This window comes from Canis lupus, chromosome 35, assembly GCF_048164855.1.
Source record: "Canis lupus baileyi chromosome 35, mCanLup2.hap1, whole genome shotgun sequence".
NCBI classification, from domain to species: Eukaryota; Metazoa; Chordata; class Mammalia; order Carnivora; family Canidae; genus Canis; species Canis lupus.
Window position 1 is genome coordinate 7,662,134 of NC_132872.1, and position 13,811 is coordinate 7,675,944.

Genomic DNA, 13,811 nt, shown 5'->3' on the forward strand with positions numbered 1-13,811 from the left:
CTCTGCCTGTGTCTCTGCCTCTCTCTGTGTGTCTCTCATGAATAAATAAATAACATCCTTTTTATAAAAAAAAAGAAAATATGGAGAACAGATCTAGGATACAATTTAGAGCTGATAAGAGTCACTGAAAGACAACAAGATAATTTGGGGCAGAAATAATCACCAAAGAATTATTAGAGGAAAGCCCTCTTGACCTAAACAAGACTCTATCTGAAAATTGAGTCAATCTACAACCTCCATGACGTGGCCCTACTGTGTCTTCCCCCTCCACACCCACCTCTGTCCCTTTTACATCCTGAGCCTCAGATGTAAGACCTCCACTCTCCTTGGTGTTTGACTCCTCAATGGTGATATTTAGGGACACTCTCATCTATACACAGACATAAACATGCAGGACAAAGTTCAGTGTTGAATCTAACTTCCAGGCTTGACCTAAGCAACAAGCACTTGGTCTGTTAAAGTGGGAGTAGAAATGGAAATATTAGGGGATACAGGAACTGGATGGACAGACAGCATGGGCCTTTCTCTTTCCTTCTCTCCGAATCACTCTGCCTTTTCCTCCTAGCGGTCTTTAGCTTCCATTCTCTCACTCTGTCTTTCCTCTTCTATTTTCTGTCTCATGCTTTTTCTCCTCTTGAACTGACCATGATCTAAAACCAAAAAATAGATTTTCTAGCTTATTGTAGTTTAGGTTTAGGGGGTAAATTCTTTCTCAAAATATAAAAGTAACTGAGGCTTGTCGGGTTTTTGTATGCCTCTGAATTGACTTTCCCCTCTGGCTCAGTGGCCTTTGGTAGAAGAAAGATTCTCCCTGTGAGACCTGTACTGTGTCTTCCAGGAAAATAGGACAGCTGAACAAATTTGGAAAGGTTTGTGAGGAGAGCTGTATGGGAAGGGAGGCAGCAGGAGGTGGACTGCCTTCTTGTAGCTACTAAGCCTTCAGACTGGACTGATGGGAGGGGCTCACGAAAGCAAAGGCGCAGATGCCTCCGGGGCAGCTAGGTGGCGCTGGAGAGCTAAGTGAAATGGGTGACCTAACTGAAGAGGCAAGTGGGCCCAGGAGCACTCTACACGGGCCCTCAGGAAATGCCTAAGTGTTTATGCCACACACTGAGGTCATCACCAGCAATGAGCCAGCCTCTGCTTTTGTGACCTGAACGCGACCCCATCCCTAGACAAGCTCCCCACCTCCCTCCATCCCTTTCTCTCTGAGAGGCAGGTGGGTTCTGAGATGGGACATGGTTTTTTTCCCCCTGAATCCTCAAAGTGTGTCATCTGCTCCTCCATGAAGGTGTCTACTCTGCCTTGGAGTCGTCTGTATACATCCCAGCGCCCCCTAGCTTTCTAAAGGAAAGCTTTCTTCATGTGTTCATGTATCTGTACATCCCACATTAACTGCAGGAAACCCGTAGTTCAGCACACGGCCCCACCTCCCAGTCTAGTGGGGAGCAGATGTGAAAGGAATTATAATACATGCGTTAAGTGCACTTTGCACTTTTTGAAGCACAAACTGAAATGAGGGGAGAGTGGCAGCAGATAAGAGGGGCCCATCGGGTGAGCTTCTGGAGGCCCTGGTTTACCTGGTAGAGATTGAGAGTCAGTCCCACTGTTTAGTGTCCTGTTGCCACTATTGAGTAGCTTAAAACAATGCACATTTATTATTTTGTAGCTCTGGAGGTCAGAAATCTGAAATGGGCCTTATTTGATGAAAATCAAGGTGTCAGTAAGTGTGTGTTCTTTCTGGAAGGTCTAGGGGAGAATGTGTTTCGGCACCTTTTCCAGCTTCTAGAAGCTGCTGTCATTGACTCCTGGCTTCTTCCTGCATTTTCAGCGCCAGCAGTGTGGTATCTTCAAATCTCTCTCTTTCTGACTCCTGCTTCCATGGTCACATCTCTTCTTCTGACTCTCCTGCCTTCCTCTTATAAGGACTCCTGTGGTTACATTGGCCTGGCCCAGGTAATCTAAAATAATCTCCCCTCCTCAAAATCTTTAAGTCAGTCACATTTACAAGCTTGCTTTCACCATGCGCAGTAATGTATTCACAAGTTCCAGAGATGAGGAGGGAAGAATATCGTGGGGGAAACATTATTCAGCCCACCACACCCATGTAGCCCAGATGCTGAGAAAACAAGAAAATGCTTGTCCTTCTGAGGAAGTGCCACAGAGAGGTCCTGAAATTGTGACCTGAGAGTCATTTATGGCCATAGTCCAGAAAGCCAGAAGGGTCAGGTCTTAAGGGCCAGGATTCAGAAAGGGGAGGAAGAGGATTTAGTCAAGGGGCCCCTGGCTCCACCCTCTAGCTTAGGGTGAGACAGCCCTGAAGCCCTGGTGGTGCCTTTACACCAATGTTGAGCAGTTTTTCCAGCAGCAGCCCTGCAGACAGGGCTCAGACTGGGGGTGCTGGGGGAGAGAAAGGAAAAGCTCTACTGCTAAGGAAACAAGAGGCCCTGTGAGGGAACCGAGACACCGCATCACTCTAGGGTGAGTGCCAGGAGAAGAACACTGGGAGGCTGCTGTACCCACTGAAGACCACAGAGTGAGCCTGAGGTACCAGCCTCCAATGACTCCAGAATAGCCACCCGAGCTGATGGCCCCCTGGGGAGGGGGACTTCAAGAAGGGCATCTAGAGGGGAGGGTCCTAGGCTGACCCAGCACAGACCAGACCACCCAGACTCCCGATACCATGACAGACTCATGCTGAGTCAACAGAGGACCCAAGAGGACTTGGGTGAGAATGTATTACAGTCAATGGTGGGAATTTAGAATCTTGTCAGCTTTACCAAATTTGGGTTACACTCCATAGTCAAAGCTTAATAAATGTTTGATGAGTAAGCAATAAATTCCAGGATCCCTGTGAGGTTCCCCCACAGACCTCTTAGCATCATGTCTAGAGCCCAGGTGCCAGAGTGCCCAGTGTACATGACTAGGACTCTTAATGATGAGAATTCCTTAGGGGAGAAAAGAAGGGTCCAGCAGGCTGTTGCTCCCCTCCCCCCCCTCCTGGCCTTCACATTACTGGCATTCACCACATGGAGACAAACACCCCAAAGGCCCAGGAGCACGCCCCTGTTTGTGAAGGTTCTATATTCACTTCTGTCCTTACAAAATTAAGCCAACCCAAGCTTCCACAGATTGTTTCTCAAAGCCAGTTTCTCTTAAAAACCCTTCCTTAGGACCCCCACAATTCACAGTCTCTGTCTTCATTGGCTGTGTGAGGATGTGTGGTGTAGCACCGTGTCATGGTTACAGCCGGGGCCGTGCCGCTAACTAGCTGCTGAGCCTTGAAAGGTCATACTCCTTCTGAGTCTTTCCTCATTTGTCAAGTAAAAAGGACAGTGAGATCTCAGACCGAATGTTCTATCATTTCTCTTGATTTTTATTGACATTTGTGGTTTTCTGTCTGTCTGAGACTTGATTATTGATTTGGGTTAGAAGTCCTCCAGCAGGGAGTGGGCTTTCAGTAGCAGTAAGCACACCATTACTCCACAAATGAGAATAATTAAGAACAGTTTCTTACAACTAAAAGCAGTTTCATTTGAAACATACAGTGTTTAGATTGCTTAACCCTGTGATAAACTCTGGCTTGAGAGTATGGCTCTAGACGTATCCTTCAACTCTGGTTTGCCTTGAGCAGTCCAGCAATGGGTAGGTGGATGGGTCAAGTAAGATGATTCTATTTGATCTACCTGTCATCTTCTTCCTTTGGCATTAAAAAAATTTTTTTAATTATTTTTTTCCTTTGGCATTCTTTAATAATGACCTTAACCTTCTCTATACCTTCTGTCATTACCACTTAGGAATTTTCCAGAGTGAAGTGCCTTTTGAGGAGAGAATAGTTTGAATGTATGTGTGTATCTGTGACACTGTCATTCCTTGGTGTTTTCGAAACAGAGCAAGAGAATGTGTTTCTGGGGAATGTAACTAAATAAATAACATGTGTTCTTATATCTAACAGCTGAAGCAGTGGAAGGCATTTGAAGAGGAAGACCAAACAATCAGACGCATGGCCAAATATTTCAGCTCTCCCAGCAAAAGCTTCCATGCCCAGTATGGTGAGGAGCAGAATTACCACGCTAGAGGAGAGAGAAACTCTATGGACAGACTCCTCACAGAAGTAAGCTAGAGCCCTGGCTGCTGGATTCTCTATCAGGATGAACTCCCAGCATGCCATGGTAGATCTCAGATGTCTCATTGCTAGCATCCTTTCTTATTTTTCTTTTCACCCACTTCCTAGCCACTCCTGCTTCCCTCAGTCCCAGACAAAAAAAAAAAAAAAAAAGCTCAGCGTTTCCCCAGGGACCCTCCCATCACTGACCCTCACCCACTGCATTCATTCACTGGCCAGATGTATGCCAGGCATCGTGCAAAGTGCTTATGAACAAAACAGAGTCCTTACCTTATCCTCACGGGGGTTAAAGTCTACTGGAGGAGGTAGATGTTGACCAAGTAAACATATAAACTGTGAGAAGAATTATGAAGGAAAAAACCAGAATGGGAAACCAGAATAATGGGCCAGGGCAAAGAAACCTAATTTAGAATGGTTGAAAAGACTCTCTGAGCTGAGAGCTGAAAGTTAAGTACAAATTGGCCAGGTGCAAGGAAAAGCATTCCAAGCAGGGGGAACAGTGTTGTAAAGGCCCTGAGTAGTAGTGGGTCCCAGCTTCTTCCGTATGGTACATTCTCTCTACTTAGAGTAGTGCCCTCATTTCCAAGATCTTAGGGCGCCCATTACTGTCCTTCCCAGGTTTGAACTAGAGATTTCAATCATCCTACCAATCCAGAAAGTCCAGACGTGTCCAAAGATGAGGTGGAGGGCTTAATAGGGCCTCTGAATATCATAATAGCACCAGGGGAGGACTGTGCCAAACCCAAGCCCCTTTTTCCTTTGTTCTTGGGCCAGAGTTGGCACCTCTCCCAGAATTGGGCAGTGTGATGTGGGCCTGAAGAAAGCACCTGGAAAAGCTTGAGGCTGCACTGCCTCAGAAAGGAGGTGTAGGACCCAGAGGAATTCGTTTTTCACGCTAACTAAATTATATTTCATATTTTTTCAGCATAGAACATACCTGCATAGGTGCTATGTGGGAAACTACACTTGTTTGTAACTGGCCTGACCCCTGGGTATCAGTTGTCCCTGTGTGAGAGGACAGTGTGATGGGGACCTAAGAAACACAGCCAGGGAAGGGGCTGGCCTCCCCACGCACCCACCGCCCGGGCTCCTCTACTCCCTCACACCACACCCTCAGTTTGGAGCCTTTTAATCCATCAGAGTAATACTTCTCCATTTCTTTGCTATTTATGAAGCATCCGGGACCTTATTTCAAAGCCAGATTTCTTCCTACCTGGCAAGGGAGTAAGTAGCATTGCCTTTGATACTCTGTGAAGTCTTCAAAGAAGCATTTTTTTCTCCAGCGAAACAGAAGGCTGGAAACTTGGCGAGAACAGCCAGGATGGTTTTTATTCACAATCAGCTAATGTTGGAACAGCCAAGTGGCCTGACTCTTTAGCCTTATGGTAATTTGTGACGTGCTTTTTGTATCTCTGCCATGCTACCCTGTTTCCCACGCAGTAACTGAATCTGCTCCATCCAAAAAGATGCTTTGAGGCTGCAGAGGAAGGGCCCTAATAGGGAGCAGATGCACAGGCAGTAAAATCCTGGCCGCCTCCTCCTGACGCCCTACACCTGGAACGTCTTTCCCAGAACAGGCCTGAGAACAGGCAGCCTGTCCTAGGGCCCCTTTGCAGGCCCAGAGAGCTTGCAGCCTCTGAGTCTCCAGTTCCAGCACTGCCTGGTGGGTAAACACAGGGATCCCTCCTGCTTCCGGATGTGCACAGAGCCTGCCTCCAGCTCCTCGGCTGCACATCCCTTCTATGCAGCCCGCTCCGCAGCCCCCTCTGTCTCCGTGTGTCCTCTTCACTGTCCCATGATGCGGGCAGTCCATCTTCTCACTCTTGCCCACCCCCCGACCCTGTGGCCAGAGGTCACCCAGAGGCTGCGTGGGCAGCACGCGTCGCTGACTTGCCAGGCTGCAGGAAGGCCAGCAGAGAGAACCTTCCCAGAGGTTGAAGAACCTCCCTTCTACACTCCAGCAGAGGAAGTTCACCGCCTCTTTTCTTCCTTGAACCATAGAGACAAGAGGGTGACTCCATTTCTCCATATGGCCTGCATCTTGTGAAACACACCTGTGGATGTTTTGCTTCCCCAGATGTGCCAAAAGTAATAATTAATAAGCTCATTTAAATGTAGCTGCCACGGTAGGTCCGATTTTGGTCGCAATGGCAATGCCTCACACCACGCCTTTAATTAGTAGGCAGCCTCGGCGAAGACCAGAGTCCCACTTCTTTTTCTGGAACAAGGGAAATTTACTGTTTAGGTTGACATTTCTAAATCCGTCACCAGTCAGCTTCAGATGTTTGGTTTGTTGGGAGAAAAGTATTCTTCCCAACTCAGTGTTTACCCTATTTTTCTACACTCAGAGGAATTTGTGGCACAAAAACTCAGCGCTAGGAGTTCACTCGCTGGAGTGGTTGTCGTCAGCTGATGGCTTCCTCCTAACTCTGTAGGGCAGTGGTGACCTCCTGAAACCAGTATGAGAGTGTGCGGGGTGGGCTTCAGGGGGAGGGGCTGGTGAGGAGGAAGAGGGTTGGGGTCCCTCCTGGGCAGCCAGCTCAGTCATGCCCATGAGATCCTCAGAAAGATAGCTGGCACCGCCCAGATATCATGAAGAGCCCGAGTGAATGGTGTGGTGTGGTCTTACTCATCCGCTCTGCTCCTGGTGAGTCCCTGAGTCATCTACCTCCCCGCCCCCCCAGCCTTACCACTCAGCAGGTGAGCAAGGGGAGGATGGAGGCGGCGGGAAGAGGCAGGTGCTCAGCTGCGAGTCCCTTCCGCTTATTCACCAGTTACTCACTGGTCCTGGACTGTCTTCTGATGATAAAAGGAGACTAAGCCAGGAGGACACTGGAGTACCAATATTTGGAAAATCACCCTCCTGCTTATAATAGAGAATTGGAGACCTGCTTAGAGTTGCTGCCAGAGGACTGTCCTGGACTAGTTTACTTAAGTTACTGCTCCCTTAAAGGGTCACTTCTGGGCAACACTCCCATATCAACTTGAAAAAAAAAAAATAGGTTCAGTCCACAGGTGACTTGTTTCAGGTAGCCTAAAGAAGGGAAACCTTCTTTTATTTCTAGGGTATAATAAATGGAGGTCCAGATGCTCCCCCTCAGCTTCTAGAGACGATGACAACAAGGAGGTAGCATTGGGTATTTGGACTCGCACTTTCTGGAATTCAGTGTTGTGTTATTACCCCCAAACTCTGTACCCTGAATTGTCTTCCCCAAGACCATCCATTCTCCTCTGTGCTCCACTACTTTTGAACATCAGAAACCTCAGAAGGTGGACAGTTCTGAGCTAGACGATCACCTGCTGTACCAGCAGAGGCTGCTCAGAGCACACCCACCAGCGCCCCTTCCTCCTACTTCCTGCCCCCCCTGATCTTGCAGTTAGGACAGGCACACCTGCCAGCCCTCCCGCTGCAGCCTGTTTATCAGCTGACAGCCGTGCAGCAGGTAGGCTGCTCCACAGAACTGCCCCAGGCTCATTCATGGAGGCTCCATGCTAGATCTACTAAATCAAGCTATCAGAGATTTAGTCCCAACTATTCCATTACAAAGAAAAAAAGTTTCTCCAATAATTCTGGTGCCAGCTCTTCTTTAGCAGATACCAACAGCTAACAGTGCCACGTGGTAGCTTTGGCGCCCACCCCTGAGGTCCAGCCCGGGGAGGTGATCACACCAACCTGAGAATCTTGTTGCACCCCTCCCGACCCCTAGCTCCAGTCTTGTCTCTTTGGTGCAAGAATCTCCACTCTTCTCCGTGTTCCTCCCAAATTTTCTAGTCTGTTTAGCAAGAGGCAAAATACATATTTTCTCATTCATCCATCCCCTTGAGATATTCCTGAAATTTATCTGTATTTTGCAAAACTGATAAACCCCCGAGTTGGGCCATCTCAAACATTACCCAATGTGTCCCACAGAGCGATCTGACCCTCTAAGTTCTGAGGAAAGGGGAGAGGGCACTGCAGCAGCCAGCAAACAGCTCCTGTGCCGCCTCTGACCTCCCTTCTCACAGGCAGTGCCACGCAGTCTGGGGATGGGGGCGGGGGGTAAGATCACCCAACGGTAAGCCCTGGCTAACCTTTTGTGAGCACCGGTATTGCGCTAAGCACTTCACTCCCATCCTCAGAGCCTGAGGTCACCAGCCAGGACGCGGAGGGACTAGGATTCAGACCGAGGTTGTGGAGCCACGCTTTCTCCAGCTTGGGAAACAATGTAAAAAGCCTCGGAGGCATCCTTTATTGATAGTTTCGCTTTTGTTTCGCAGAAAAATGCTATGATTGAAAGCCTGCAGGAACAAGTAAACAACGCCAAAGAGAAGCTAGTGAGGCTGATGTCCGCGGAGTGCACCTTGGACCCCCCAGAGTGCGCGGCCTCTCCCGACTCTTCCCGCAGCAGGAGCGGCCCGCTTGCAGCCTCTGCCCACAGCCTGGCAGCTCGGGGGCCTTCGGAAGGCCCCTCTGACCCTCAGGATGATACCAGTGTGGCCCCCCGGGGCTCCCGGAGCACCTCAGTGTCCTCCTCAAATGGACAAAGCCTGGAAGGGGAGGTCAAGGACACCAGCTCCTCTCCGGGGCACAAGGAGAAAACCTCTAATTTGGAAGACTTTTCTGATCATTTAAATTTGGGCTGCAGCCAGAAGCCACGGCCCGAGCAAAGCCAAGGTGAAGAAGGAAGAGCCCAAGTACCCATGGCCCCCCACCAGAGCCTCATACCCGGTGACGAAGGTCCCGGGCCCCGGAGACAGGGGCAGCTGGAGGACTCAGAGGAGCCCCACAAGCGGCTGTCAAGGGTCAATTCAGTCATCAGGGAGAAGCTTCAGGAAGTCCTACGGGATCTGGGCCGGGGCCCCAAGGCCCCCCTCCCCTCGCCCCTGCCCTGTCCCCTGCAGCCCTGGCCAAGCAGTGCCACCCACGGCCCCCAGCAGGTGCCCCCCTCCAGGGAGCTGGGCTGCAGCCCGCACATGGTGAGGAGCCGGCGGGCGGCACTGCGGGCTCGCCCCCCCTTTCCGGGCTCTGTACCTTCCTACGTGGGGCATCGTGCAAATCGGACTGTGTCTGGGGTGCGCAGCGGGCGGCTAACCGTGCAGAACAGGGGCAGTGCCAGCCTGGCCCCGCAAAGTGCTGAGCCCAGAGCCCCCAGACCCTCTTCTGGGAAGACTTCCCTACCCGCAGATCCCCAGGGCAAGCCGGGGCCCCCGCAGGGTGGCAAACAAAGCGGGACAGAGCCCCGGGGGCCCAGCGGGGGCCAGACAGCCTGTCCTTACCGGCCTCCTGGCCCTGACCAGGCGCAGTATCCCGCGGCCCCACACCTGTCCAGGGCCGCGCCAGGTGTTCCTGAGCGGTGGCAGCTGCTGGCCCCAGGCTCCGTGCGCGGCCCCTACCTGGACACGGAATCCAGCAGTTCGGACGAGCTCTTCTGCCGCTGCCACCGGCCCTACTGTGAAATCTGCTTCCAGAGCTCCTCTGACTCCAGTGGCAGTGGCTCGTCCGACAGCGACCCTGACCCCGCCGGAGGGCTGGCTTCCTGGGAAAAGCTGTGGGCCCGATCAAAGCCTATCGTGAACTTCAAAGATGACTTGAAACCCACACTGGTGTGAAAAGCGTGCTGAGTGGGTCTGGATCTAGAGGTGGGTTCAGGACAAGCCCCACCAAGGCCCGCAGGTGGAAGGCCAGCTCTGGCCTTTGGGGAACACACCGTGCCCTGAATTGATCAAGCCTTTACCAGGTCTCAGCTCTGCTCCCTTGAGCACCATGCTACCCTGAGCACTTCTCCATTTATCAAAAGAGGGGTATTGCCTGTCTTGTTACTACCTCACAGCATTCCTATAAAAGACTCTGGTTGAGTGACCATAAAAAAATAACTTTTAGATAAAAGGTGCTAAATGAGCACAGACAGTCTTCCGTCCTGGTCAGTCTGTATTCTATAAAACACTTCATATATACCGGGTGGAAAACTGTGTAGACATACGGATGGAGAGATGAAAGGAAAGTTTCTGCAGAACCAGAGTTGTAGACTGTGACCCATCAAACTGGCCTTCTGATGGATAGACTTGCTAGGAAGGAAGTCTCATATTCTTGGGTACCCCACTCTTGGCAGGGGATGGTTTTATTTCTGCTGAAGTTTGTGAACAACACCACCCCTCATTGCCAGCTTCCGGCCAGACTCAGAGTCCCCTTTATGCCACTATTTGAGGTACAAGTCTTTCTGCCATGATGGCATCTCACCCATCATCCCTGAGCCTGTCAGGTCTCCATGTGTGCATAGGCTGCCCAGGTCCTGCTCCTGAGTTCAGATGACACCAGGGGCCCAGACAACCTCCTGGTCCCTGTGGCCCATCTCTCTGACTCTTCCAGAGGTACAGTTTTGTACTGGGCAGGGGCAAGGGGTGGGAGAAGCATACACTGGCAATTTCTGATGGGGTAGGTAGGAGAGGCTCTAGGCTCTGTTTATCAAGAGCCCCTGTTTTGGTGCTGTTGGGATTACATGACCACCAAAAGCTACATAAACCTGGAAATAGAAAATAGGGAAACATGAAGAAATGGGGGAGAAGGCAGGAAAGTAGGTTTTGAGTATTTAACTTGCGTCTAGCATGGTACTTGATGATATAAAATTTCAGTAATTCCTTATGATAACCCTGTGAAGTAGGCAATCTTGTTCCCATTTCACAGATAGGAAATATGAGGAATTTGAGGCTTAGAGAACTGAGGTAACGTCCCCAGACATCACACTGCTAGAGAATGGCCCCCAGGGGACTTGCGGGACTCCCAAGTTGGCAGATTTCCCTGAGGGCACGTCACTTCACTCATTCTCCTGGGAGTGGCCAGCAGGGCTTGGCAGGCCAGACAACGGAGCAAGCGCAGCGTAGGAAGGCCATGGGGTGGTCACCCTGCAGTTCCAGAAAACAGAACTGGGTTCCTGGCCTCAGGCAGCAGCCTTCCACTGCCTCGCTGCCCCAGGGGCCCACACTCACTCCCAAGGGAGCGAGGGAGTTGGTGGAGAGTGAGTGCCAGGAACTTAAGCGCCACCAGTGCCACAGGGAAAATGCAACTGGGTCCACTTTGCTTTAAGCAACTGTTGTTTACAGGCTGTCCCCTGCCCCCACTCACTGTGTGTTTGTCTTTGCATATACATGTTTGTGTGCAGGAGTTTGGGCCTCATTAGATATGCACGGAAGGGGGTGTTTGGCTCCAAATGTCTCACAGAAGATTTATCCTGAACTCTCAGGGCTGCCGACACTTCATGAATCTCCAGACACTGGACTGGGAAGCCCTTCTGGTAACACGGATTCCTCTATCGTTTACTTTTAAATACAAATGTCATAATTTATTCTGTGTGTGGGTTTGTAGTTTCCACTTGTGCTGTTTGTATGCTGTCCAAGTGATACCTTAATAAACGAGAAATGGCTCCCCAAGCAAGTCTCTTCAGAAAGTGTCGTCTCATGCCGCAGAGGAGAGAAACAAGGAAGAGTGAACCACCAAGGGAGTGGACATGGAGCAGCGGTCAGAGTTGCCCCTGGCTCACAACAGGTTCCAACTAGATCTTCTACCAAACTTGGGTTTGTAACAGATTCTTCTGTGGTCTCCCTGTGTGGCTTCCTATCCCAGAAACACCTGCCCCAGGGTTTAGAGGAAACTATGGAGAACTTCCACTCTTCCCGTGGCAGGGGCTCCTGTGGTTGGGCTTCACCCCCTTCAGCTTCTTTCCTCCTAGTATGTCACCCCTAGTGGCCTCCCAGTCATTAATGTGGACTGCAGGCTCTACGCCTGGCAATCCTTCTCGCCTTCTTACTCTGCAACTATACCCTTGGTCCCACCATCTCAGCACTTACACATCTCCATCCCTCTTTGTCTAGAATTTCTTTCTCCACTTTGCACACCTTGTAAGTTATTCATCCTTCAAGACTCAAGAGTCTTGAATGCCCCCAAATACAATGGACTGATCCCCTAGTTAAAGAAGGATATTTTGGGGTCCACGTTTTGAATTCAGTGACTTTTGATAGATTTGATTGAAGAGATGGAGAATCTACCCTGAATTGTCCTTGTTTATCATCTGGTTCAAAAACTATGTGCCAAGGGGCATGTGGGTGGCTCAGTTGGTTAAGCATCTAACTCTAGATTTCAGCTCAGATCATGGTGTCGTGTGTCATCGGATTGAGCCCTGTGTTGGGCTCATGCTCAGCAGGGAGTCTGCTTGAAGATTCTCTCCTTCCTCTGCCCCTTCCCCATCACACTTGCTTGAGTTCTCTCTCTTTCTCTCAAATAAATAAATCTTTTTTTAAAGATTTATTTATTTATTTATTTATTTATTTATTTATTTATTTATGATAGAGAGAGAGAGAGGCAGAGACACAGGAGGAGGGAGAAGCGGGCTCCATGCCAGGAGCCCGACGCGGGACTCGATCCCGGGACTCCAGGATCGCGCCCTGGGCCAAAGGCAGGCGCTAAACCGCTGAGCCACCCAGGGATCCCCCTCTCAAATAAATAAATCTTAAAACACACACACACACAACTATGTGTCAAATATCATGACTGCCTGCCTCAACTACTGTCTCCAAATCTATTGTTTACTCTGTACCCACCCCCACTCCTCACTAGTTCCTTTCCTAGGTCTTTTACCCAAAACCAGCTAATCCAGTGATGAAATTCTTAAAGGGATGAGTGTGTCATGACTTGTGGATGCTCTTGACTATTATGCCCTTGGAGAAACGGCAAGAACTTCTGCAAATGAATCCCAGAGAAGGAAACACTGCATCTACTACTGTGTTCTGGGTCATGGTTTTGGTCTCTTGGTTTTAAGGTCTGGCATGGAGCCAGACCCGATTCTGACTCAAGCATATCTTGTCCTGCTGATTAAAATCTTGGGGTTGAAGGTGTCCATCCTGATCCCAAAGTCTATTCCTTTCTATCAGCCTGTGACAAACTCTCTTTCCTTAAAGGATCAACATGGCCTTCCTGGAGCTCACAGCAGAGAAAAAAGCATCAGAATGTAGGAGGCTTGTTTTTAAAGAACCATATCACTTCTAAAATGGTAAAAAGAAAAGTCAATGCAAGTTCCACAAAATCTCTTCTGTATCTGTATTTATTTTTATCATATTTAGATGTATCTCCTGCAGAGATTGCAAGTTCCTAAAAGCACTGAATGCATCTTCTGCATCTTTGAGTCCTCCAGAGTAGCCATCAGAGAACTTTGCACAAAGTATAAGCACAATAAATGTTTGATGGATGGGTTTCTGAACAGATAAGTGGATGAAACAAAGGAAGGCAGAGAATCAGTTCTGGGGCCAGCAAAGCAGCAGAAAGGGAGGCAGAGCCATCTGGTTTCACTGCCTTCCAATAAATTAAAAGCAAGAAACAATATCACCAGAAATGGGGACGCCTGGGTGGCTCAGTCAGTTAAGCATCTGCCCTCAGCTCAGGTCATGATCCCAGGGTCCTGGGGTTGAGCCCTGTGTAAGGCTCCCTGCTCTGCAGGGAGTCTGCGTCTCACTCTCCCTCTGCCCCTCCCTCTGCTCATGCTTTCTCTCTCTCAAATAAATAAAATCTTTTTTAAAAAGACCCAGAAAGAACTGAATTCTGAAAATGACACTTTTAAGTCTCTTAGGGAGAAGGGGGCTAGAATGATAGAGTTAATGGAAGAGAAACAAGAAAGTTACTGAGATTAAGGTCTTCTCTTAAAGATGCCTTCTTCACAGG

At 49.5% G+C, this 13,811-nt stretch overlaps 1 protein-coding gene and 1 pseudogene across 3 annotated transcripts in view; one reads left to right on the forward strand and one right to left on the reverse strand.

The window, feature by feature from the left end:
- GPR156 (G protein-coupled receptor 156) overlaps positions 1-11,530 on the forward strand; it is an 83,736-nt gene extending 72,206 nt beyond the window's left edge. For 2 of the 3 annotated variants that reach the window (XM_072811552.1, XM_072811551.1), the window contains exons 9-10: positions 3,956-4,114; positions 8,384-11,530. In XM_072811552.1, coding sequence (XP_072667653.1) covers positions 3,956-4,114; positions 8,384-9,715 — 1,491 coding nt within the window. In that variant the 3' untranslated portion in view covers positions 9,716-11,530. The remainder of the gene's footprint in view (positions 1-3,955; positions 4,115-8,383) is intronic. The other variant, XM_072811553.1, reaches the window with a different exon arrangement.
- Positions 5,435-13,811, reverse strand: part of LOC140624656 (large ribosomal subunit protein eL32-like) — a 55,874-nt pseudogene continuing 47,497 nt past the window's right edge.